Genomic DNA, 21455 nt, shown 5'->3' with positions numbered 1-21455 from the left:
CCGCAGTCACGATACTGGATAGAGTCCGTCTCAGGTGATACACATTACACGCGATACACGGCGAATAGAGGCGTCCTTGAGAATGGCGACAGTGGTGGTGCAGCAGCAGACGCTGCGGCACTCGACTCCTCCCCCGACCGGTTTAACCCCGGCATTGAGTCTGAACAGGACGTCATCCCCCATCCCGAACAAACATATACCTGTTTGCCCTACGGGTCCATCCCCGGTTTCTTCTCATACACCACCTTCAGCTACCAGGGACAAGACGGTTGATCAGACCTCTTCACTGCTGTATCCGCCCGACGGATTTCTACGGCTGACTCAATCGCCTCCTCTGTACTCCATTGATCTGAAAACCCTAACAGCTTCCTTGGAGTACTTGGCTTCTCAACCCCTACCTGATCCGTCTCTGGTGTTCCCGTGGCTGCACGGACTTCACCCAGAAAATCATCTGCAAGTGGGATTCTTCACCAACCGAAGGCGCTCTCTGCGACGGACTCCGAAATGTTGGCGTGGTATCACAATCGTCAAGGTTGGTGGCGATTTATCCACCGCAAGGATCAAGGGCGCAGTATCTCCTAATGAGATCCTGGTCCCTTCTGGCGTGGAATTCCTCCCAGCAGATCCCCGTGAAGGCTTCTCCGTGCGCAACTTCCAGATACAAACCGCGAAGTTGGCACCACTATCTGACATTGTCATTTATGGCGAGGATGGTGTGCAGAAAAGAGATATTCTCGATGTTGCAGGACGAGTAGCAACGGCGCAGCACAACTGGAGGGTCAAGAATGATCCAGATCACAGCTTTCCGATCTATAACACCTTTGTCCTTGCCTGTGAGTAACCTAAATTCATGGGGGCGGACAATTAAGCTAACTCATTAATAGGTCCCTTTTCTGAGATCGAAAGAAGGGCCCCGCAGCTGGTGGCTGTTAGTTCCAAGGGTCAGCTTACAGGCCAGGTTGTGGATTTTTGTAAGCTATAAGCCTCTAGTTCACTCGTGGATGTCTCCCACTCTAACCTGATACTAGTTCAATGGGAACGGCTGGAGATGTGCGAGATGTCGAAAGCCTCCGAGATCTCAACGAACGTTTGGCTAGGTCCTACGCCCGACTACCTATTGCGACCTGGGTCTTGCGGGCCTGCACCTACCGAGAACTTTGATCTACTGATTGAAGCTAGCGAGCTTGCGAGTATCCCGGGTCCTCGTTATCTTGCCAAGCTCAATAAGCAACTCGAAGAAGGTCCCCAGAAACTGGAATTTCCCTCATCAGGCTCCATCCTTTTGCCTTCCGGCGAGCACAGAGAGGTCGATGATCTAGTCAACACGGTCCGCTGGATCTACTACCTGGCGAACCCGGACGAACCAGATCATCAACCCGATGCGGATGGAGATATTCCGATGATTCCTATCACCAAGACAGCACGGAAGATTCTCATCCATTGTCCAGACGGTTATACTGAGAGCTCGTTGCTGGCAATCGCGTACTTGATGTTTGCGGAAGGGATTTCAGCTCCTAATGCTTGGCTCAGACTGCACAGTGAAAAGAAGCGGAATTTCTTCGCGTACCCGTCCGACATTACGTTCATGAGCAGCGTCCAGGGAAGACTGATGCAGGAGAGCCCAGCAACTCGATCACATAAAATCAAAAGCTTCCCTGATCCTCCCTGGTTCAGATACTGTGACGGCTCTCTTCCAAGCCGGATTCTGCCATATATGTACCTGGGTAATTTGTCACACGCCAACAACCCAGAGATGCTGTGCGCGCTGGGAATCAAACGCATCCTCAGCATAGGTGAAACCGTCTCGTGGAGCAGTTCCGAGGCTGCTAAGATAGATCCTAAAAACCTCCTGCATATTACTCAGGTTCAGGATAATGGGATCGACCCCTTGACGCAGGAATTTGACCGCTGCCTCGAATTCATCCGTAAGTTGACCGGCTATCTGCAACTGAGATCGATTTACTCACGTGGTTTGATTGTATAGGACAAGGGAAGTCCGATGGGATGGCCACATTAGTGCATTGTCGAGTGGGCGTCTCGCGCTCAGCGACAATCTGCATCGCTGAAGTTATGGCGTCATTGGGCCTGTCGTTCCCTAGGGCGTAGTGAGTTCAACCGCTGGATTTGCGATATCGTCGTTGCTAATATTTCACACTAGCTGCTTTGTCCGGGCAAGGAGGCTAAACGTCATCATACAACCCCATCTACGATTTGTGTAAGGCCTCATTCCTGTACTTCGTCTTCGTTATGACCAGTCACACTGACAATGCACGCCAGTTATGAGCTACTCAAATGGGAGGAGCTTCAACTACAGAAGCGGAACAAGCCTGCAAGGCGAGAGCTAGAATGGGCTACCGTGGCTCGCGAGATCGCATTGATGAACAAACCCTACTCTAGACAGTGAGAGCGACCTAAAAATGGTGCATGAAGCCTGCAGGAGCATGGTCTCTGACTAGTGCACTGCATGCTGACACCCCACATTATGCCAACTTTACTGCATATGGAGACCATTGAGGTCTTTCATGATGGACCGAAAGAAAAATGGAGATGATGATGACCGACACTGATGACATGAGGGCACGAACAACACATGAATGAACAACTGTCTTTTGCTTTTTTTTTCTTGAATTGGGCGTCTAAGGGATCTAATCTAGGGACGGTGCGATGTGATTCATGCATCCGAATATATGTTAGTGATGTGTATGTGCGTGGGGGGTCTCTTTTGGTCGGTGTTATGGCGGTTTGACTTGGGAATCGGCATCTCTATCGTTAATTGACTGATTTGCTGCTTTGTTGGGTTTGGTCCTGGCATACTTCCTGGGTTCGAACTTTGGTCTTCCTCACTGTAATTTTCTAACTGCTATCTCTGATACCATTGCACAATTTTCCGGATTCCCAGCCTGGATCAACTTGGTCGCCGTGTCCAATTCCCTCTTTTCTAAAGATTGGGCTTATTAAATCTAGACTTTCAATCCCATTTTCGAAAGCCGCAGTTCTATACTCATACAAGGGTACTACTACCCTATTCTAGACCTTTCATGACATGCTTCTACCAATTTGTTGGAAGCATCCAGTCAAAACGCATACAACGACATCCGAGCCTTAAGCACCTCAAGAATCAATCCTCTCATCCATGATTCAACCAAGCCACACGGCTCAGCACCGCTCGAAAACCCTATACAACCCCTTCAAATCCGCCACCTCCACCACACCCCGGAGAAGCCGCGTCGTAGCAACCAGTCGAGCCCGTAGAGCCGGAAAAACCACATGTTCTAGCATCCGCGCCATCTGCGCCCGTCTCTGCGTGATAAACTCATCTTCATCTGTCTTATCGGCGTTCTCGGGGGTTTGAGACGAAGGCGGAGGAGGGGGCAACTGTTCTGGGGTATAAAATGCCGCGAGCTCGCGCAGGAACGTCCGGAAACATTCCTCTTCGTTCGTCCAGTCAACGTACGGTCCGAGACGGAGGAGGAAGCGGGGGAGTTTGCCGAGGCTGGGGAGGTAGCCTTTTAGGAGGAGTGGGATGGATAGGAGTTCTCCTTCTGGGGAAATTTCCATGGAGAAGTACTCGTTTAGCATTTCTCGGCGATCGATGAGGGTTTTGGCGACTAGGTCGGGCGCGTTGGTGAAGATTTCGCTCGCTTCTTCTTGTTCATCTTGTTGTTGCTGTTCTTGGGATTTGGAGCCTTGGTGTTCGTCGCGTTCGGTGTCGGCTGCGATGCGGAGGAGGTCGATGAGTTTGGGGGCTGGGGAGAGCTTGATTACTCCGAAGTTTCCGAAATATGTGAGACCGACTTGGTAGAAGAACTCGGTGCAGAACATGCCGTAGTCGATGAGGTAGAGCTTTACGCCTGATTGGATGGCGGCGATGCGTCGGCGTTCGTCGACGAGACCGACGTAGGTGTGCGAGGCTATCGTTTCGGTCAGGGTGTTGTGCATTGCGTTGCGGACTGAGGCGCGGAGGTTCTTGATGGAGGTGAAGGCGATGCGGTGCGGCCCGCGTTTGGTGGTTTCGTATTGAAGACCTTCGTCGAGGGCAGTGGTGTCTGCTTGGGGAGTTGCCGGGGTGTGGGGTGTGGCCGGGGTGAGCATGGAGGTGATTTTACGGACTTTGGAATCGGTGCGGACAAGGTTATGTTCGTAGGGCTTTTTGGTCGTGGATGGTGTTTTGGGAACTGCACCAAAACTTTCGCTGTCGCGTGTCGGGGGCTCAATCGTCGTTATACCTGGGAGGAGGCTTTGGGTTAGGAAGGTCCGGCTCGAGTCGACCTGTGCGAGTTTAGATCTGATCTCGCTGCAGATGCATTCGATGATTTCGTCTTCGTTCAGGAAGTTCACTTCGCGCTTTGTGGGGTGTACGTTTACGTCGACACGCTGTGGTTCGATCTCCAGATCGATGTAGACGAAAGGATGGCCTCCTTTCGGGAGAAAGCTAGCGTACGTCTGTTCGACTGCTCGCTTGATGGCTGTAGATTCGACAGAGCGGTGGTTGATGAAGAGGAGTATGGTAGTTCGTTTGACATGGTAGTTCGCATTCGTGGCAAGTCCAGATGAGCGGAACCCTAACTTCTCGTCTTCGACTTTGAACTCAACGAGCTCGTTGGCAACTGCGCTGCCATGAATTTGGCGAATCCGGTCTGTTGTGTTTGCGGCAGCTGGCGTGGAGACACTGACGCCTGAGTCGCCATGTTTGCGACACGAGAACGCCACTCCAGAGCAATGGACGGAGTATCGACCGACAACATCCAGGATCTTGGCGTATTCTTCACTTGCTGATCGAAACGCTCGACGTCTTGTCGGGATGTTGTAGAACAAATCTTCTACCTGACAGGAGTACATGAGCGGTCGTTTATAGATGCGATATGTAGCGTTCCACTTACAGTTATCTGTGTGCCACCGCGTCCAGCAGTAGCTTTAGGCGCAGCACTCTGTCCAGGCTTAGGAGGGACAAGCTTCCCATCGCTATATTGTGCTCTCCATGCACAGCTGGAGCCTGCAGTCTTTGTGGTCACGGTGAGATGGGCAATATGGCTTATACTCGCCAAAGCCTCGCCGCGGAAGCCGTATGTCCCTATAGATGAAAGGTCTTCGAACTGCTTTAGCTTGGACGTTGTAAATCTCTCACACAGAATAGGAAGGTCATCTCTCTGTCTCTAGAGGTTAGCGTTCCATCACCAGGTATTCTATACCTCAGCGACTTACATCTATGCCATGGCCGTTGTCCGTAATCTGGAGAAGTTTTAGTCCCCCGTCTTTCACCAAGATTTCAATGGATGTCGATCCAGCATCCACGGCGTTCTCAATTAACTCCTTCAGCGCATGCATAGGAGCCACAATAATTTCTCCTGCTGCAATCTTGTTCACAACATCTGGGTCAAGTGCCTGTTCATTGCTATTAGTTGCGGATGTGAGGACATATGGTGAACAATGAAAACCAACCCTGATCCTCTTAGGCCTCTGTGGCTCCTCCGTGTCCTCGGCGGATCTTTTGGTGCCTCGAGGTTCTGCAGAGTCCAGCTCCATTTGTGAATCCATGGTGGTGCTTATTGGAGATAATCAAACAACAGCCCCCGTTCCTGTTATTTTGTTAAAAGTATAGCGAGGTTTTTCTGGGCGACGAAGTTGGGATGACGCAACTTCTCTGATCACCGTAAGCAGGGATTGACAACGTGGATCAGAGATTCCTCAGCTCATGGGATTCCAAAATTAGCTATACTCCAGCGAATTGCCCAACTTGACGGGCTTCTAGAAACAATGGATGGAGGCAGGAGGCGGTGGAGGAAGAAACAATGGCAGAAGGTCGGCGATAAGCTGCGGAGGCCAATTAAGAGCGCGACCATCCGGCAACCGTCGCGGAACCTCCGCGTGGCCCCTCAGGATTCCATACCATTTCATTCCTTGCCCTCCCACCCCTATTTCCCCATGCTTACTTCAACCGTTCGAGCTCCAACGGAGCGATCACTCTTATGCTCAAATAATGCTGCCATCCAGAAGGCCGTTTTTGGCGGATGAGGAGCTTGGGAAGAAGGATGACGACCACCGGGTGCGGCCAAGCCACACTCAGCAATGGCGTCCAAAGCAATGGAAGCCGCCTCGGCCACGCCGATTGTTGCTAGGCCTTGTGGCTTTATATCTCTTATATCTATTCTTCAAGAATATGCCAACCGACCTACCCCCTGCTCCGGAGCGGTTTAACCCGGCATTTGCTCAGGCGCGGCAAGCCGCATTGCAATTACAGCAGCAGCAGCAGCTCCCATCGCTTGCCGATACTCAGCAGGGCCCTCCCGATCGAGTCAAGAGCAATACAGAACTTAATAATGATCATTATTATGATGGGAAGATTAACTTTTACTCTTTGGCCAAGTCACTGCACCGATTCCAAGGTCAATCCTCGCGCTATGGAAAGCCTACAAATCACGTCGTTATCTTCGCTGCGGCAAGCTTGAAAAGCGTGTCAGATCTTCTTCCTCTCGCTTGCCAAATGGCTACCCGGAAAGTTAATGAGGTACATTTCGTGCTCATGGGAAGGGAGGATGTGTCAATTGAAGGGATCCAACGAGTAAATGGTCTAGATGACGCGAGTTGTCCGGTCAACTGGCATGGTACGTTTTAAATGTCGACTCTGTCTTCTAGATCATGATACTTATCACTATTTGCTGCAGATGCTCGGCCGGACTATGCGCAGTGGTCAACGGATGCTCGTATGGAGAGAGCGGTGGTGGCGGGTCTCGGCTATGTTCGCGCCTTCCTTCATCCTCGAGTAGTCCTCACGCAAGGCGAGTCGTGGGAGGATCCCTTTCTCTGGCGAGGAGTTCGAGGTGGAGCACATGAAATGGGCATTTCTCATGTTGCTCTCCCTAGCGCTGCGAGAGATATCATGTGGATGTCTACGCTGGACAGTAGCGCCCTCCAAGGTGAATCCATCTCCTGAGCGACCCGGCAGGGTTTATGTCCTTCTGGCCGAGTGGCTGCACACATATTCGGCCTATGCCTAGCTTTAGCTAATGATCTCTTGACAGCCTGGAATAACGTTCAAGTTGAAATCCTTATCCACGCTCCATCTGAATCCTCCGGATCTCTGATAAGATTGATCCGGACATTGCTAAACGCAGACTATCTTGGACGGACACCTAGTCTGACTATCGAATTACCCCCTCATGTAGACCCAGAGCTTCTTCGCTTTCTACAGTCGATGGAGTGGCCTTCTCACGCTTCTGGGAAGGTCACTCTCCGCCGACGGATCCAGCCACACGGTATGGATTCTACCGAGTCCTCTCTGAAGACCGTCGAGGCCTTCTATCCTAGGGACCCAACTCTGTCCCATGTGCTTGTGCTTTCCCCGCAGACTGAGCTAGCACCGTCGTTCTATCATTATCTTACGTATACAATGCTCAGATTCAAACATTCAGCTCGTGCAAAACAGCTATCTACGAAACTTATCGGAATCTCACTTGAGCTACCATCTACTCTTCTGACAGACAACGAACCACTGACTCCACCAGAGCTTGACAATGACCAAATGTCCAACTTGGGTGACGGCGAGTCATTGCCCCTATTCCTCTGGCAAGCTCCCAACAGTAACGCAGCGTTATATTTTGGCGATAAATGGGCCGAGTTTCATGAGTTCCTATCGAACCGCTTCACTATCCTGGGGGGTGCAGACCAGGCTCCTCTTCAGGAAAAGCTCATCTCGAAGAAATATCCAGCTGTCGTGGAATTTCTGTTGGAGTTTATCAGGGGCACGGGATACTACATGATTTACCCAGCATTTCCTGCCAAGGGAACTTTCACCCTTGCTACAGTGCACAATGAATTATATCAGATCCCAGAAGAGTTCGCCGAGGATGGCTCGCCAGACTTTCCTGAACCATCACCAGAAGTGATAGATGATCCATCTAAGCCTCTGACGCCGGATTCTGCTGAGGGGCTGGGGTTTGTTGAGAAGCCATTGAGTCGCGCCTCAACAGTGATGCCGCTTCTTGAACGATTTTCCTTGAATTTGCCTAGGATTGATTATCTGCCGCTATTGTCTTACGGTGGTGAAAAGCTCTCGGGCTCCATGTACGCACGTGGCCTTGAAGATTATAGGAATTGGTTCCGCGCTCGATATGGAGGATGCTCTGGTGAGAGCTCCGGCAGCCAAACGGTCGTGGGAGGCTTGTTTTGTCTGGACAACTAATTTTGGCTTTTACTGAATAGTATGGGTTTGGCTTGTCGGAGACTATGTTTTATACCCTATCTAAGTTCTACGAAGTATTCAATCTATTTCTATTTCAGTATACCATTGTTGTTCCTGGTTATGTCCGTGATTTAAGTGAAATCGGAGCCTGAGGCTTCCAGCCCAGCTAATCTCTTGGCGGGCATGGTCTTACATAAGCGATGGGAGCTCCACCAGAGCGCAACGCCCGAGCGGCGACGAAGAGCGAGCTCTCTCTGCTTCCCATCAACAAGCTTATAAACCAATCCTTACTTCATCGCCTAGAGTGTGGAGGCTTCTTGCATCAAAGCTTTCCACTCTTGCTATCCTCTCCTGCAACATCTATATATCCCGTCTACCCGCGTCTCCGAACACCCCCCGACTACTCGCCATATAACCGTCAGTGATGGCGCAGGACGGCGAGCGGTCAGCGCCCGCCGACAAGGGCAAGGGCAAGGTTGACGATATCAAGGAGCTGTCCGGTGGAAAGAAGGCGGCGGCCGATGAGAAGCCACAAGCTGATGGAAAGAAGAAGGATGATGAATCCAAAGAGGGTAGGTCAGCATGTTGAGTCTGGGCGGAGACGACCCGGCGCCGCGCCTCACGTCAGGTATCCTGTGTCTCAACAGAGGTACTAACATACCGGATCATACAGAAGAACTCAGTGAAGAAGACCAGCAGCTGAAGAATGAGCTGGAAATGCTCGTGGAAAGGTTAAAGGTACAGGGAAAGAAGCTGTTCCGTTGGGGTCCTGAGCGATGACGTTAACTCTCAGCCTGCTATCTAGGAGCCCGATACCTCGTTGTACACCCCTGCCTTGGACGCGATTAAAAACTTCATAAAGACCTCCACATCTTCCATGACTGCTGTTCCAAAGCCCTTGAAATTCCTAAGACCGCATTACGATGAGCTCACGGAGCTCTATGACAAGTGGCCGGCTGGCCCGGTTAAGGTTCGTTGCCTATCAACCCGACAATCATAACTGGCTAACCACATGATGCTGTATTTATAGGACTCACTGGCCGATATGCTCTCAGTCCTTGGCATGACCTACGGAGACGAGGAGAAGCTCGAGACCCTGAAGTACCGCCTTCTCACCAAGTCCGAAGACCTCGGTTCCTGGGGCCACGAGTACATTAGACACCTGGCGCTGGAAATCGGTCAAGAATACCAGAACAGACTGAATGCTGAGAAGGATGTACAGGATCTGATTGATTTGTCACTGTCCCTCGTCCCGTACTTCTTGAGCCACAATGCCGAAGCGGATGCGGTGGATCTTCTGAGCGAACTTGAGATTATCGAGGAGATCCCACGCTTCCTCGATGAAAACACTTACTCGAGGGTTTGTTTGTACATGGTCAGCATGGTCAACCTCCTCACATACCCCGAAGATCAGCAATTCCTTCGGACCGCTCATGAGATCTATGTCCGCTACAAGGAACTCACCAAGGCAGTTGTTCTTGCCATTCGCTTGAATGACACCGATCTCATTAAGAGCGATCTCAATGCCACTTCGGACAAGTCGCTCAAGAAGCAGATGGCGTTCCTCGTTTCCAGGCAGCAGATATGGCTTGACCTTCCCGAGGAAGAGGACGACCAGTCCTTTATGGACTGCTTGAACAACACCTCGATCCCCAAGCACTTCAAGTCTCTCGGCAAGGAGCTCAACATCCTCGACCCCCAGATGCCGGAAGATATCTACAAGACACACTTGGAGAGCAGCCGCGGTGCTGGCCTCACCAATGTCGACTCCGCAAGGCACAATCTCGCTAGTGCCTTTGTCAACTCCTTTGCCAACGCCGGATATGGCAATGATAAGATGATGCTTGTGGAGGGGGACAAGGGCCACTGGGTCTGGAAAACTAAGGATGATGGCATGTTGTCGACGACAGCTTCGATGGGTATGCTTCTGCACAGAGATGTTGAGATCGGTCTGGACAAGATCGACAAGTACACCTACGCTTCGGAGGATCAGATCAAGGCAGGTGCTTTGCTTTCCATCGGTATTCTTAACTCGGGTGTGCGGATAGACTCAGACCCTGCTCTGGCTCTCCTGAGCGACCCCGACAATCTGGAGGCCAAGAGTGTGCCGATGAGAGTTGCCTCCATTATGGGTCTAGGTCTTGCCTACGCCGGATCTAACAAGGAGGAACTGCTTGAGGTTCTGCTCCCCATTGTTGAAGATGTCTCCTTAGACATGCAGCTGTCTGCGATGGCGGCCGTTGCCCTGGGTCTGATCTTCGTCGGCTCTTCCAACCACCAGGTCAGCGAGGCGATCGCCACCACGTTGATGGACGAGGAGAGGCAGAAGCACCTCAAGGATAAGTGGACTCGCTTTATGGCCCTTGGTCTGGCACTTCTGTACTTCGGTCGCCAGGAAGAGGTCGACGTCATCCTTGATATCCTTAAGGCGGTTGATCACCCTATGGCCAAGCCGACCTCAGTTCTCGCCTCGGTCTGCGCTTGGGCAGGTACTGGCACCGTCCTGAAACTTCAGGAGCTCCTCCACATCTGCAATGATATCATTGAAGAGACCGACGAGAAGAAGGGCGACGAGTTGGTCCAATCATATGCTGTTCTTGGTCTATCGCTCATTGCTATGGGTGAGGAGGTTGGACAGGATATGATCTTGCGCCAGTTCGGCCACCTGATGCACTATGGTGCCAGCAACATCCGCAAGGCTGTTCCTCTTGCCATGGGTTTGATCACCCCCAGTAACCCTCAGATGAAGGTCTACGACACCCTGTCACGATACAGTCACGACACCGACAACGATGTCGCTATTAACGCCATTTTCGCCATGGGTCTTTGCGGTGCGGGTACCAAGAACGCCCGTCTGGCTCAACTGCTTCGGCAGCTGGCCAGCTATTACCACCGCGACCAGAACACGCTCTTCATGGTTCGTATCGCCCAAGGTCTTTTGCACATGGGCAAGGGTACGATGACCCTGAACCCCTTCCACACGGATCGCCAGGTCCTCTCGCGCGTAGCAGCTGCTGGCCTGCTCACCGTGCTCGTGTCTATGATTGACGCCAAGCAATTCATCCTCGCCGAACACCACTACCTCCTCTACTTCCTCATCACCGCCATGTACCCACGCTTCCTTGTCACGCTCGACGAAGATTTGCAGCCTCTCACCGTCAATGTCCGGGTTGGTCAGGCCGTAGACGTTGTCGGACAGGCGGGTCGCCCCAAGACCATCACCGGCTGGCAAACACAGAGCACGCCTGTGCTGTTGGCTTATGGTGAACGTGCCGAGCTCGAAGACGAGCAATACATTCCTCTCAGCAGCACCCTGGAGGGCTTGGTCATCTTGCGCAAGGTAATCCTCCCGTACCCTTCAGGTAACAGACTATGAAGCTAATGCTATTGATAGAACCCCAACTGGGAAAGTTCCGCCTAAGACGACCTTTCGACACGAAATCTTTGCAGAGGGTTCAGCGCAGGGAGGATCTAGCGCTCATGTACCTTGGTCTTAATGTATGGAGCACGAATTGGAAAATAGCATACACCGTTTGTCATTATGTTTGATTCATCACTAAACTGGTGGATGTGGCACGGGGGACCAATGCTAGGATGAGCTATAGGCTGCATACATCTAAGAGACTTTGAACCAGATTCTTTCATCATCACCAGATGTATGAGCGACTGCGGGGTCTATCCCATTATAAGAAGTGATAGCTGGGCCAGAGCGACTAAACAGTGATCCCTCTTTCACCTGAGGCAGATACCGACTACAGTAACTATACACCCGCCTCCGCTAGTAAACTACCGCCAGGATGAGTTGGAAGATACAAACCCACATTGACAAATTTTTCTCCTATGGTCACCTGATTCGCATACCCAACTACAAAGAATCCATTTGGCCTACCTCAAGTCAAAAGTTCTGATTGCTCCAGGTCTGGACTACCAAGGTTGTCCCAAAGCGGAAACTAGGGCATAGGGCAGCGGCGTCCTGACTTTTCCGCGGCCTGACGGACGGCCTTCGTTCAGCGCATCCTCACATTTGACTGCCTGGTCGCTTCTATAGCCTTTTTCTGGATAATTTCGGTCTCGAGTACAAAGCGACATGAAGCTTGATCCGAAAGCGATCCGCTACCTCACAGCTGAGGACTTCCGCGTGCTCTCCGCGGTATGCCCCTCCCCCGCCTTTGCCCGTTTGTCGCAGCGTGTTGTCTGACAGCTAACAGAACCGTGTTGCAGGTTGAGACCGGAAGTAGAAATCATGAAGTTGTTCCGACGCCTCTGATCGCGCAGATCGCCGGTCTGCGCGGTGGCAGCGGAGTGCACCGAGCTATCTCGAATTTGGCCAAGACCAACCTGATCGCCAAGGTCAAGAATGCGAAATGTACGCTGCAGTCCCAGATACCAAGACGAAACGCATACTGACGCATTTATCGCCCAGATGACGGTTATCGCCTCACCTACGGAGGTCTCGACTACCTCGCCCTTAACGCTCACCAGAAGCAGAAGTGCATCTACTCCGTCGGTAACCAGATTGGCGTCGGCAAGGAATCCGATATCATTGTGGTCGCCAACCACCAAGGAACACAGCGCATCTTGAAGATCCACCGTCTGGGTCGTATCTCCTTCCGAACCGTCAAGACGAACCGCGACTACCTCCGTCACCGTAGCACCGGCTCTTGGATGTACATGTCGCGCTTGGCCGCGATGAAGGAATATGCCTTCATGAAGGCGCTACGAGAGAACGGCTTCTCGGTCCCCGAACCCATTGCGCAAAACCGACACACCATTGTCATGAGCCTGATCGATGCGTTCCCACTACGACAGATTTCCAAGGTCGCCAACCCGGCGCTACTGTATTCCGAGCTGATGGATATGATTATGCAGCTGGCGCGATTCGGATTGATTCACGGTGATTTCAACGAGTTCAACATCCTCATTAAGGAGATCGAGGACCCAGAGGCCAAGGGGAAGGGGCGCGAGGACGACGAGAACGACGAGAATATCAAGCTGGTGCCCGTCATGATCGATTTCCCGCAGATGGTGTCTATTGACCACCCCAATGCGGAGATGTACTTTGACCGCGATGTCAACTGTATCAAGCGCTACTTTCAACGGAAGTTCCACTTTGTCAGCGACATCCCCGGTCCATTCTTCGCTGCTGCGAAGAAGCAGCTCATTCAGAACCCTGGCAAGCGGTTAGATGTGGAGGTTGAGGCGTCCGGCTTCTCGAGGAAGATGGCGCGGGAGCTGGAGAACTACATGCGGGATGTTGGCGCCAATGGTGACAACGAGGAGGGCGAGGGAAGTGATGAGGAGGAGGAAGAAGAGGGAGAAGAAGAGGAGGAAGAGGCAGAGAATGAGAGTGAGGAAGAGCAAGTTCCTCAACAGTCCGAGGATGTCGCTCGGCGACTGGGGAACCTGCAAGTGTCGGATGGGCAGTAGACGCACACCGAGTAAATGATAACGACCATGACGAATATAAAAATTTCCTCATTCACATATACATGAAGCCAATCATTTTCAACAAGCCAATTAGTCTCAAAATCTCTCGTATATCTACTCCGTACTCCGTAAGAGAACCCCAAATCCAAGACGCAAATCCACTACGGCGGGCGACGCGGCCAACCGCGCAATTAGTGTTTGCTTCAGACGAAAGTTCCGCCGATCCAACCCATCCATATTGCTCTTCCTCCGAATCACCACCACCACTCCTCCTCCCCCTCCCTCCCCCCTTCCGCCGGACAAGCAAATCCAAAATGGTCCGAAAATTCTCCAAGTTCGCCAAAAAGTCCGCCGACTGGGTCGGTCCAGGCGCGCCCCTCTCCCTGCGGAAGCAGGTATACCTGTACGTCAATTCCAATCCAACTCCAATCCCAATGCCAAATCCAATCCATACGACCCCAGACCACTCAATCCCACATATCCACATACACACAACCCCAAATACTAACTACTTCAAACTAATCTATAGTCCCGACATCACAATCGCCCTAATCCGCACCCCATTCCTCCCCCCCCGCTTCGCCTCCTTCTACGTGCCCTTAAATTTCAACAAGTTGGATATGCGCGACTACCTACAGCGATTGTACAACGTGGGGGTTTTGAGCGTGCGCTCGTACGTCGAGCAACAGAAAGTCACTCGTCTCAAGCCGTTGGGTCGCTACGGATATGGGAAATTGAGACGTCCTCAGTCCAAGAAGAAGATGACGGTTGAAATGAAGGACCCGTTTGTTTGGCCGGAGGCGCCGAAGGATATGGATCCGTATGTTTTTTTTTCTTTCCTCTTGGTGTTTGTTTTTGTTTGGTTTTGGGTTGGGGGTGGATTGGGATTGGGATTTTTTGGGTATTGGGTGTTGGCTAATGGTTTGCAGATGGGAGAAGGATCAGTTCTTCAAGGCGGCCAAGTATCAGGAGCAGGTCCAGGATGCGCAGAAGCCGGATGCGGGAATGAAGGCGGATGAGACGGCGAGGGAGGCGTACAAGGAGGATGCGCAGAAGTTGTTGAGTGGGGCTAAGCCGTGGAGGCCGACTTGGAGGGCTTTGGGGTTGGAGCATTATGAGAGGCCGTTGGCGAAGAGGTCGTGAGATGTATTACTACGGTCGGGTCTGATTTGGGTTTGATTTGGATGTTCCCTTTGGTTGCTTTCGATGGTTTGGACTACCTGTCATGTGTATTATACTACCTATTTCCTTGTCGTGTCAATACGATTCTGTCATCTGAGGATGGATTTGTTTCTTAGGGGGAATGGAAGTGGAAATGGCATTTATACTATGTCATGTTTATTTAGATCATGAATATCAACCGCTGGGAGAGGGAGGTGGTCGCTGCGCTTTGAAGGACAAACGGAACAAGAACACAAAATATCTACAGGCATTCTGTCGTGGTGGGGAGTATACCGGCGAGAGTTGAGGTTCGATTACAGCCGGCTCTCGATGAAGTTCGTGTGTTGGCTAGGCCAGTGCGCGTCGGGCCAGACCTGTCGGATGGCTTCCCAGATATGTCTGTGTACTGTTAGCCACAAGCTCATCACCAGTCCAATGACTACTCACTTGACATAAACAATCTCGAGCCCCTCGCTGACCTCCTGGGGCACGTCCTTGACGTCTTTCCGGTTGTGCTGGGGCAGAAGAACGGTCTTGACGCCGGCCCGCAGCGCTCCAATGAGCTTCTCCTTGATGCCGCCAACGGGCATCACCTTACCTCGGAGCGACACTTCCCCGGTCATGGCAACGCTGGGCGGGACCGCCTTGCCGGTGAACAGCGATATGAGACCCATTGTGTGCGCGAGACCGGCCGAGGGACCGTCCTTCGGGATGGCTCCGGATGGGCAGTGGACGTGTAGGCTGCGGTTCTTCATGATATCCTCGTTAGGATCCGCGGTCAGTCCAAGCTCGAACGCATGAGCCTTGACCCAGGTGAGAGCCACCTCCACACTCTCCTTTAGCACATCACCCAGCTTGCCGGTGAGCTGGACCCGGCCGTTGCCCGGCATGTCCGCAACCTCGATAAACAGGATACTACCTTGCCCTCCAGTGGAATACGCAACAAGCCCAGTCACAACGCCTGGACGACCATGCTTCTCGGCAATCTCTTCGTCAAAACGTTCAATGCCAAGTATCTCTTCCAAGTCATCCATAGTCACCACCGGGTTGTATGCATCAAGTCGCTCTGCATCGCCCGCGTCCGCATACTGGACAGCCTTGAACCGACAGATCGAGCCAAGCTCACGCTCCAGGTTACGGACACCGGACTCCCTGGTATATGAAGTGATAACCTTGTCAATGATATCGTCAGACAGATCCACCTGACCATCCGAAAGCCCGTTGGCCCTGACTTGCTTGGGGATAAGGTGTCTCTTAGCAATGTGTCTTTTCTCAACGGTAGTATATCCCGACAATGAGATGGTCTCCATGCGGTCAAGAAGTGGTGCGGGAATGGTGTCCAAAGAGTTAGCCGTGGCAATGAAAAGGACCTTGCTCAGGTCAATAGGAATGTTGATGTAGTGGTCCGAGAATGTATGGTTCTGCTCGGGATCCAAGACCTCAAGCATGGCTGCCGATGGGTCTCCTTGGAAGTTGGCACCTCCAACCTTGTCAATCTCGTCAAGCAAAAAGACGGGATTGGCAACGCCGACTTTCTTCAGTCCGCTGACAATCAATCCCGGCATCGCAGCAACATAGGTTCTCCGATGGCCTCGGATCTCTGCCTCGTCTCTCACACCACCCAGCGAGATTCTATGAAACTTACGACCGAGAGATGCGGCCACGGACCGTGCCAGACTGGTCTTGCCAACACCAGGCGGTCCCACAAGCAGTAGGATTGGTGACTTGTCACCCATGCGTCTGGATTTCAATAGATGCAGCCTCGTTTCAACGGCGACCCTGTCCGACTCGGACAAAGCAGGAACTTCTTTCTCAAGATCGCCGCCATCGGACGCCTCAAGCTCCTTTGACAGTGACTCGATTTGACGTTCAACGTCTCTGTTAGTAGACTGCTTGAGTCGCAGCACAGCCAGGTACTCGAGTAACCTCTTCTTGATCTTCTCCAAGCCGTAGTGATCATCGTCTAGTTGTTTCCTAGCTCTCTTCAGGGTTTCTGGTCCCAGCTGATCCTCAGTAACCTTAGTCCAAGGGATATCTGCAATGTTTTCGAGGTAGGTCCGGCAGACACCGTACTCCGCATTTGCCGGGTTCATCTTCCGAAGACGACGGAGCTCCTTGTCGGCAACTTTCCGAGCCTCGGGACTAAGCTGGGCCTCCTGTAGTCTCTGCTGGAGCTCATCAACTTCGTTTGATTCCTTGTCATCACCGTCATTGTTTCGGCTAGCTGAAATACCCGGGGGCGTCAGGCCGCTCAGGCCAGCCATGGCCCTTCGGGCCAAAAGCTCACGGTCCCGGGGATCTATCTGGCTGATGTCAAATCCAGAACTAGGGAAGCTGTTGGTGGTAATCGTAGTGACCTTCACGTTGCTCTTGATGTTCTGCAGTTGTCTGGTCAGAATTTCAACAACCCGCTCTAGTCTAATTTTAACGTCTAGCGACGCCAAAATTCGAAGCTTCTCTTCGAAGCCGGCTTCAGCGACATCCGCCATGAAATCAGCCAGTCTACCTGCGTGGGAGACGTCGGATTTAGTTATGAATAGCTCGAATTTCCGAGCAATTATGGGCGACAAGCGGGTCCCTGGCGAGGGCAGCAGCGAAGACAGTCGCAGCAGGGTAAGGAGCTCGCGAGAGAGTTGTCGCAATTGCTGAAACAAGTCAACAGTTTCCGTATCGCCGGAGACTGTTTCTAGAAATAACCAGGTCAGGACAATGTTCAAAGCAGAAGCAGCAACGACGGAAAGGAATGCGGGACGACCGACCTTTTTCATCATGAACAACAGCTTCAGCTTCAAAGAAGGGTCTCTCCTTCAGGACGCGCCTGACAGTGAAGCGCTGGACTCCCTGAACCACAAGAGCAGGCTCGGAATAGGCACGACGCTGGATGCCGATCACTTTGCCCACGGTACCATGCCGAAATAGATCTTCCTTTCTTGCCTGCCCAGCATCAATCATGTCATATTCCTCTCTCCTTTCTTCCTCCAAGCTTCCATCATCAATGAGTCGCTGGCCGTCTTTGCTCAGGAACGGCGAGCTGAGAGGAACGCATCCAAAGGTGATCACCGTCCCATCGCGCTTTGCCACGGATGATCGATCAACGATGGTCGAGAGAAGATTGGCGAGATCGGGGCGATTGGAAACGGGAATCCGTAGCGTGACCCCGGGGAGTAGGACCGATCCTTTGGGCAGCGGCACCAAGGCGAGCTTTGTTGTTCTGCCGCTGTTGGAACCCATCTCGGTATGCCAGTATACAAGGGCACACTCGGTGGCGAAAACGGAATGGAAGTGAGTGGTTGAGGTGATAGATGGAGTGTTGTTGTTGTCGTCGAGGACGGTGGCAGGTCAGGTAGACAGCGCGCAGGGCTGTTGTCGAGGCGGTCGGGTTATAAGGCAACTAATCGTACTAGTAGTTCAAAGGTTCCACTGTTCCAGAACCCCGTGGATGGATGAAGGCGTGACTCTGGGGAGGAGATCCAACCGATAAGCGCCCTTCCTCCGATGCCGAGGTTCGCACGGGGCAACGTCAACCCCCGATGCGGCAACCAGAGGCCAACACGTCTTCCATCCAACACAGGCGGTGGCGAATGGGCTCTCGAGCAGGGGCGATCCGTCTGGGTTCTTCTCGATAGTGCCCCTGGTGGAAAAGCAATTTCTCCATAGGCAGGTACTCCGTAAGCAGTGCGAGGTCGTACAAGAGAGCAGAAGAGCGGTGTCTCCTCGGTAATATTACCGGGCCCCATTACCGCGGGGGCTGGGCCGAGTCGTATGACAAACCCCCAATGATACAGGGTAAAATACCCAGCGTCAATTGCCCGAGCCGTGGAACATCTTCCTCACGCCTGCAAATCGCATAGTCAGGCTTCTGCATTGCTCGGCACTTTTCTCTTACCGTTTGCTCTGATCCAAGCAAAGTACTTTCAACTCAACTCAACCTCAAACACCGACCCCGGTCTCCCTTTCCCCGCCTACGCAAGATCGTCGCAATGGCTTCTGCCCCGCCTCACGACCCCTCACTGCGCAAAACATTCACCATTGGCACGCGCAAGTCGAAACTTGCTCTGCTCCAAACAGACCTGGTTCAGGCAGCGCTTAAACAAAGATGGCCGGATTATGAATTCAAGATTCATTCCCGGGAGACCGCAGGCGACCAGAACACAACCATCGCGCTCCGTGACTTCACGACCAAGAACCTATGGACCCAGGAACTCGAGGATCTTCTGATTGCCGGCCATGTGGACTTCATTGTCCACTCCCTTAAGGGTGAGTATATCTGCCTTTTTGCAGCAGCTGCTGCGAAATGCTGACGGTCCCTCCTATTATAGATGTCCCGACTCTCCTTCCTTCCTCCTGCACGCTGGGCCCGATGATGGACCGTGAAGATACAAGAGATGTTTTGGTCATGAAAAAAGGACTGCCAAGTATGAGTCTGGCCGATATGCCAGCAGGATCCATCGTCGGCACGTCCTCCATCCGCCGTACCGCTCAGATCGCTCGTCGTTACCCCCACCTCAAGGTTATGGATGTCCGTGGAAACATCGGTACTCGGTTGTCGAAGCTGGATGCAGAAAATAGCCCCTACACCTGCCTTATCCTTGCCGCCGCCGGTCTGCTTAGACTGGATTTGGCGGATCGGATCACCAGCTATCTGGACTCAAAGAACGGAGGAATGCTCTATGCCGTTGGTCAGGGTGCTCTTGGCATTGAGATCCGGAAGGATGACAAGGTTGTGCACGATATGCTGAAAAACATCGGCAACGACCAGACCACTTTTGCTTGCTTGGCGGAGCGTAGCCTCCTGCGTACTCTCGAGGGTGGCTGCAGTGCGCCATTGGGTGTTGAATCGGAGTGGGTTGAGGGCAAGTTGAGAATGCGTTCCATTGTTGTCAGCGTGGATGGCAAGGAAAGCGCCGAGGTTGAAGTTGATGGGGCTGTTGACTCGCCTGAATCTGCTGAAGCGTTTGGTGTTACTGTGGCAAAGGCATTGGTGGAGAAGGGCGCGGACAAGATCCTTGAAGAGATCCAGCGGAATAAGCAGGCTGCTTAGAGAGGTGTCTGATTAAACATGTTGTGGTGGAGATGCTGGTCTTCTCCTTCACGGGAAGATATGTATGGACGTAGTTAGATGGATACCCCACAAAAAACCTCTCTTACATTTAACTAGAGGCAATATCAATTCACTATCTGTCAAAAAGAATGCACTTCTGATTCACATACTGTTCATGCATGTGTCCACCTTCTAGGTACCGAAACATGATGAATTGGTCTTCTATGGGATTGTGATGAAAAACGGCAATAAAAGGAAGAACTATGGCATCGCATTTAAGTGGTATCTAGATTAGATATATGTCGGTTTAGTAGACACATCAGCCCCTATTCAGTGTATTTCCAGAGCCTCTTGGGTTGGCTTCTTTAAACTCATCCCATTCCCGGGCTTTCATTGTTTCTTCGTCGGCCCTGTCCAGGTCGTCTTCATCAACCTCCTCCTTTATACCTGACTTCTCTCCTCCGCCCTCAATAATGTTACCCCTTCTCCTCTCCTCTTCAAGATACTCATCAATCGTCATGGTGGGTAAATTATGCCCGGATCGGAAAACGCCTTGCTGCAGCTGCGTCCTGCGGTCGAGCAACGTGAAAGGCTGCATCGGCCTGCCCTCCTTGCTTAGGATGGGGCCGAACTTCCCGCCTCTGAGGAGCTGCGCAAGCGGGGGATCCAGCCGCTCGGAGTAATCTGAATTGCTTGTTCCGTTCCGCTGACGTGGGTCATCCTGCAGGGACCGAGAGGGATCCGGGGCCGCGTTGCGGAAGTTCGCTAACATGGTCAATTCTTGTGACAGGAGATCCACAGACTGGAATGACTGGTGAATGTAGAGGTCGATCTCCGCGAGATAGAGTTTCCGTACATCCTCGTCATCACTTTGCAGCCGGCTTTGATTGTTCGCGAAATACTTGAGGCTGTGTAAGTGAATTGCCAGGAGGGTTGTAGTTGGGTCTATCCCACCTCGAGTTTCTGCTTGAGCTCCTTTTCCTCCTTGAATCGGTTTATCTTCACCTCTCGTCGGGTCGCGGCATCGTTGGTCGTGGTCAGGGAGAAAGTAGCGGGATTAGCTGCATAGCGTTCGTAAAGCTTCTTGTCCTTTTCGTTAAGGACATCGTAATCGTCCAGTCGGGCGAGGAAGCGTTCGTACTGCCCAAGCGCACGGCGGAGGAGAGCTTCGCGGTCTGAGCTGTAGGATCTTTGGAGAAGGTCTGCAAGATGATACTCCACTGTAAGATACCTGGGCAGAAGAGAAAGGATGTCAGATTAGTCTAAATGTCGTGTGTTGAAGCTCTTATAATCATACTGTATGTCTGTCGTGGAAATATCCTCTAAAGGTTCATTCGAACTGAACAAGGACAGCAAGCCCACTAGCCGCTGGCATTCCTCAAGCTTGGCTATTGTTGCGTTGACATCACTGCGGTAGGCGTCCGTGTTGCTGTCGGGGCGGGCTTCCAATGCCGTTTTCTCGGCTTTCGCGTCGGCAAAGAGGGATCGTAGATTCTGCGGCGGTTCCATTGCGAGGATTTACGCAAATATGATGAGTTTGTGGTTAGATTAAAGCTTCGCTGGAGAATGACGGCCGATCGACCGGGCGGCAGAAATAATCCTGGGCCCGCCCCGCGGCACTATCTGTCTAGACCGTGCCCCGCGATC

General features: G+C 52.2%; 9 protein-coding genes across 9 annotated transcripts; 6 read left to right on the top strand and 3 right to left on the bottom strand.

The window, feature by feature from the left end:
* Positions 1 to 82: 82 nt before the first annotated feature.
* Positions 83 to 2404, top strand: pps1 (tyrosine/serine/threonine protein phosphatase PPS1; the record flags this gene model as incomplete). The annotated part of the gene is made up of 6 exons (XM_025720895.1): positions 83 to 833; positions 885 to 971; positions 1029 to 1925; positions 1985 to 2105; positions 2159 to 2215; positions 2278 to 2404. The coding sequence occupies 6 exons, from the start codon at positions 83 to 85 to the stop codon at positions 2402 to 2404; spliced, it is 2040 nt and encodes a 679-aa protein (XP_025575256.1).
* Positions 2405 to 2917: 513 nt separating this feature from the next.
* On the bottom strand, positions 2918 to 5646 carry BO80DRAFT_90630 (mismatch repair ATPase MLH1). Its single transcript, XM_025724907.1, has 4 exons — positions 5440 to 5646; positions 5203 to 5382; positions 4881 to 5147; positions 2918 to 4824 (listed from the first exon to the last, which is right to left on the bottom strand). The coding sequence occupies exons 1-4, from the start codon at positions 5533 to 5535 to the stop codon at positions 3157 to 3159; spliced, it is 2211 nt and encodes a 736-aa protein (XP_025575255.1). The 5' UTR covers positions 5536 to 5646; the 3' UTR covers positions 2918 to 3156.
* Positions 5647 to 5853: 207 nt separating this feature from the next.
* On the top strand, positions 5854 to 8254 carry BO80DRAFT_425322 (uncharacterized protein). Its single transcript, XM_025719494.1, has 3 exons — positions 5854 to 6602; positions 6663 to 6914; positions 7020 to 8254. Exons 1-3 carry the CDS (start codon positions 5978 to 5980, stop codon positions 8177 to 8179), a joined length of 2037 nt encoding a protein of 678 aa, XP_025575254.1. The 5' UTR covers positions 5854 to 5977; the 3' UTR covers positions 8180 to 8254.
* Positions 8255 to 8430: 176 nt separating this feature from the next.
* BO80DRAFT_425320 (proteasome regulatory particle base subunit RPN1) lies at positions 8431 to 11910 on the top strand. Its single transcript, XM_025719493.1, has 5 exons — positions 8431 to 8751; positions 8853 to 8917; positions 8985 to 9149; positions 9210 to 11519; positions 11574 to 11910. Exons 1-5 carry the CDS (start codon positions 8604 to 8606, stop codon positions 11598 to 11600), a joined length of 2715 nt encoding a protein of 904 aa, XP_025575253.1. The 5' UTR covers positions 8431 to 8603; the 3' UTR covers positions 11601 to 11910.
* Positions 11911 to 12026: 116 nt separating this feature from the next.
* BO80DRAFT_382399 (protein kinase RIO2) lies at positions 12027 to 13653 on the top strand. Its single transcript, XM_025716891.1, has 3 exons — positions 12027 to 12329; positions 12401 to 12545; positions 12603 to 13653. Exons 1-3 carry the CDS (start codon positions 12267 to 12269, stop codon positions 13604 to 13606), a joined length of 1212 nt encoding a protein of 403 aa, XP_025575252.1. The 5' UTR covers positions 12027 to 12266; the 3' UTR covers positions 13607 to 13653.
* Positions 13654 to 13920: 267 nt separating this feature from the next.
* On the top strand, positions 13921 to 14992 carry BO80DRAFT_407408 (mitochondrial 54S ribosomal protein uL23m; the record flags this gene model as incomplete). The annotated part of the gene is made up of 3 exons (XM_025717802.1): positions 13921 to 14009; positions 14136 to 14426; positions 14536 to 14992. The coding sequence occupies 3 exons, from the start codon at positions 13921 to 13923 to the stop codon at positions 14747 to 14749; spliced, it is 594 nt and encodes a 197-aa protein (XP_025575251.1). The 3' UTR covers positions 14750 to 14992.
* BO80DRAFT_425318 (putative LON domain serine protease) lies at positions 14773 to 18433 on the bottom strand. Its single transcript, XM_025719492.1, has 3 exons — positions 17527 to 18433; positions 15215 to 17453; positions 14773 to 15166 (listed from the first exon to the last, which is right to left on the bottom strand). Exons 1-3 carry the CDS (start codon positions 17996 to 17998, stop codon positions 15082 to 15084), a joined length of 2796 nt encoding a protein of 931 aa, XP_025575250.1. The 5' UTR covers positions 17999 to 18433; the 3' UTR covers positions 14773 to 15081.
* BO80DRAFT_382390 (porphobilinogen deaminase) lies at positions 18383 to 19950 on the top strand. Its single transcript, XM_025716890.1, has 2 exons — positions 18383 to 19024; positions 19087 to 19950. The coding sequence occupies exons 1-2, from the start codon at positions 18748 to 18750 to the stop codon at positions 19806 to 19808; spliced, it is 999 nt and encodes a 332-aa protein (XP_025575249.1). The 5' UTR covers positions 18383 to 18747; the 3' UTR covers positions 19809 to 19950.
* Positions 19951 to 20073: 123 nt separating this feature from the next.
* Positions 20074 to 21362, bottom strand: BO80DRAFT_502283 (IGBP1/TAP42 family protein). Its single transcript, XM_025724315.1, has 3 exons — positions 21106 to 21362; positions 20763 to 21039; positions 20074 to 20709 (listed from the first exon to the last, which is right to left on the bottom strand). Exons 1-3 carry the CDS (start codon positions 21315 to 21317, stop codon positions 20128 to 20130), a joined length of 1071 nt encoding a protein of 356 aa, XP_025575248.1. The 5' UTR covers positions 21318 to 21362; the 3' UTR covers positions 20074 to 20127.
* Positions 21363 to 21455: the final 93 nt, after the last annotated feature.

Source organism: Aspergillus ibericus (assembly GCF_003184845.1).
Source record: "Aspergillus ibericus CBS 121593 unplaced genomic scaffold BO80scaffold_20, whole genome shotgun sequence".
Classification (NCBI taxonomy): domain Eukaryota; kingdom Fungi; phylum Ascomycota; class Eurotiomycetes; order Eurotiales; family Aspergillaceae; genus Aspergillus; species Aspergillus ibericus.
This window is presented reverse-complemented; position numbering and strand designations above follow the sequence as displayed.

Bases quoted from the DNA above. Each gene is read 5' to 3' on its own strand.
- BO80DRAFT_90630 (XM_025724907.1), bottom strand. From the start codon at position 5,535: ATGGATTCACAAATGGAGCTGGACTCTGCAGAACCTCGAGGCACCAAA. The intron at 5,383-5,439 runs GTTGGTTTTCAT...AGCAATGAACAG, and splicing joins AGAGGCCTAAGAGGATCAGG to GCACTTGACCCAGATGTTGT. The intron at 4,825-4,880 runs GTAAGTGGAACG...TACTCCTGTCAG, and splicing joins GCGGTGGCACACAGATAACT to GTAGAAGATTTGTTCTACAA.
- BO80DRAFT_425322 (XM_025719494.1), top strand. From the start codon at position 5,978: ATGCTGCCATCCAGAAGGCCGTTTTTGGCGGATGAGGAGCTTGGGAAG. The intron at 6,603-6,662 runs GTACGTTTTAAA...TATTTGCTGCAG, and splicing joins TTGTCCGGTCAACTGGCATG to ATGCTCGGCCGGACTATGCG. The intron at 6,915-7,019 runs GTGAATCCATCT...ATCTCTTGACAG, and splicing joins GGACAGTAGCGCCCTCCAAG to CCTGGAATAACGTTCAAGTT.
- BO80DRAFT_425320 (XM_025719493.1), top strand. From the start codon at position 8,604: ATGGCGCAGGACGGCGAGCGGTCAGCGCCCGCCGACAAGGGCAAGGGC. The intron at 8,918-8,984 runs GTACAGGGAAAG...CCTGCTATCTAG, and splicing joins TGCTCGTGGAAAGGTTAAAG to GAGCCCGATACCTCGTTGTA. The intron at 11,520-11,573 runs GTAATCCTCCCG...TGCTATTGATAG, and splicing joins GCTTGGTCATCTTGCGCAAG to AACCCCAACTGGGAAAGTTC.
- BO80DRAFT_382399 (XM_025716891.1), top strand. From the start codon at position 12,267: ATGAAGCTTGATCCGAAAGCGATCCGCTACCTCACAGCTGAGGACTTC. The intron at 12,330-12,400 runs GTATGCCCCTCC...ACCGTGTTGCAG, and splicing joins ACTTCCGCGTGCTCTCCGCG to GTTGAGACCGGAAGTAGAAA. The intron at 12,546-12,602 runs GTACGCTGCAGT...TTTATCGCCCAG, and splicing joins CAAGGTCAAGAATGCGAAAT to ATGACGGTTATCGCCTCACC.
- BO80DRAFT_425318 (XM_025719492.1), bottom strand. From the start codon at position 17,998: ATGGGTTCCAACAGCGGCAGAACAACAAAGCTCGCCTTGGTGCCGCTG. The intron at 17,454-17,526 runs GTCGGTCGTCCC...GGTTATTTCTAG, and splicing joins TGTTGTTCATGATGAAAAAG to AAACAGTCTCCGGCGATACG. The intron at 15,167-15,214 runs GTGAGTAGTCAT...AACAGTACACAG, and splicing joins CTCGAGATTGTTTATGTCAA to ACATATCTGGGAAGCCATCC.
- BO80DRAFT_382390 (XM_025716890.1), top strand. From the start codon at position 18,748: ATGGCTTCTGCCCCGCCTCACGACCCCTCACTGCGCAAAACATTCACC. The intron at 19,025-19,086 runs GTGAGTATATCT...CTCCTATTATAG, and splicing joins CATTGTCCACTCCCTTAAGG to ATGTCCCGACTCTCCTTCCT.
- BO80DRAFT_502283 (XM_025724315.1), bottom strand. From the start codon at position 21,317: ATGGAACCGCCGCAGAATCTACGATCCCTCTTTGCCGACGCGAAAGCC. The intron at 21,040-21,105 runs GTATGATTATAA...TCTTCTGCCCAG, and splicing joins ATTTCCACGACAGACATACA to GTATCTTACAGTGGAGTATC. The intron at 20,710-20,762 runs GTGGGATAGACC...CACAGCCTCAAG, and splicing joins AGCTCAAGCAGAAACTCGAG to TATTTCGCGAACAATCAAAG.